The 944-nt window shown below is 70.1% G+C and overlaps 1 protein-coding gene across 1 annotated transcript in view; it reads right to left on the minus strand.

Annotated features, from left to right (window-relative positions):
• The window catches only part of NAPRT (nicotinate phosphoribosyltransferase), a 5,486-nt gene extending 4,693 nt beyond the window's left edge, over positions 1-793 (minus strand). Inside the window, exon 1 of the mRNA XM_035319853.1 lies at positions 549-793. Coding sequence (XP_035175744.1) covers positions 549-735 — 187 coding nt within the window. The 5' untranslated portion in view covers positions 736-793. The remainder of the gene's footprint in view (positions 1-548) is intronic.
• Positions 794-944: the final 151 nt, after the last annotated feature.

Below are 944 nucleotides of genomic sequence, written 5' to 3' on the forward strand. Positions count from 1 at the left end.
GTCCCCCCCACCCCAGATCCCTCATCCCCCAAAACCCTCTGAGGCACGTCCCTGTCCCCCCACCTCAGCCCCCCCTTCCCTCAAGTCCCTCTGAGGGATGTCCCAGTCCCCTGAGGAGCCCCCCTGTCCCTCTGAGGCACGTCCCTGTCCCTTAAGTCCCCCTGAGAACTCAGATCCCTCTGAGAGTTGTCCCTGTCCCCTGCTCGCCCCCCCCCCCCCAGTCCTCTGTCCCCAATACCCTCTGAGGCACGTCCCTGTGCCCCCACCTCAGCCCCCCTTCCCCCAAGACCCTCTGAGGCACGTCCCCGTCCCCTCTACATCCCCCGAGGACTCAGATCCCTCTGAACTTTGTCCCTGTCTGTCCCCCCCTCACATACCCCCAGGCCCCCTGTCCCCCCACCACCCTCTGAGGCACGTCCCCGTCCCCCCACCCAACCCTACCCCACCTCCCCAAACCCACCCCGTACCCCCGCTCCCCCCTCCCCAAACCCCAAGAGGAGACGACCCCGCTTGTCCCCACGCGCCCCCCGCCAGCGTCCTTCACGCACCGGCGGCGGAGAAGCGGAAGGCGCGGAGGAAGCGGAGCCCCTCGGCCAGGCCCGCGCCCAGGGCGAAGGCGCCATGGAAGGGCTCGCGGCGGAAGAAGAGCTCGGCGGCGGCGGGGGCACGGTGGCGCCCGGCCCGCCAGTACCCGTAGGCCATGGTGAGCTGGTAGAGGTCCGTCAGTAACGCCATGGCCGCCACAAACCGAGGCAGCCGCGAGGCAGCCTGGGAGCCGCAGGCCTGGCGGGACACGGGGCGGGCAGAGGGCGAGAGGGAACGTGGTGGCTTGGGGGGGACACACCGGGAACAGGGGGGGGGTGGCGGGGCATAGGACACAAGGGCACACGGTGCGTGGAAGGATGTGGGACGCTGGGGGAGGTGGAGTGTGGGACATGGGACAC

The sequence above is a fragment of the Oxyura jamaicensis genome, chromosome 2 (assembly GCF_011077185.1).
Source record: "Oxyura jamaicensis isolate SHBP4307 breed ruddy duck chromosome 2, BPBGC_Ojam_1.0, whole genome shotgun sequence".
NCBI classification, from domain to species: domain Eukaryota; kingdom Metazoa; phylum Chordata; class Aves; order Anseriformes; family Anatidae; genus Oxyura; species Oxyura jamaicensis.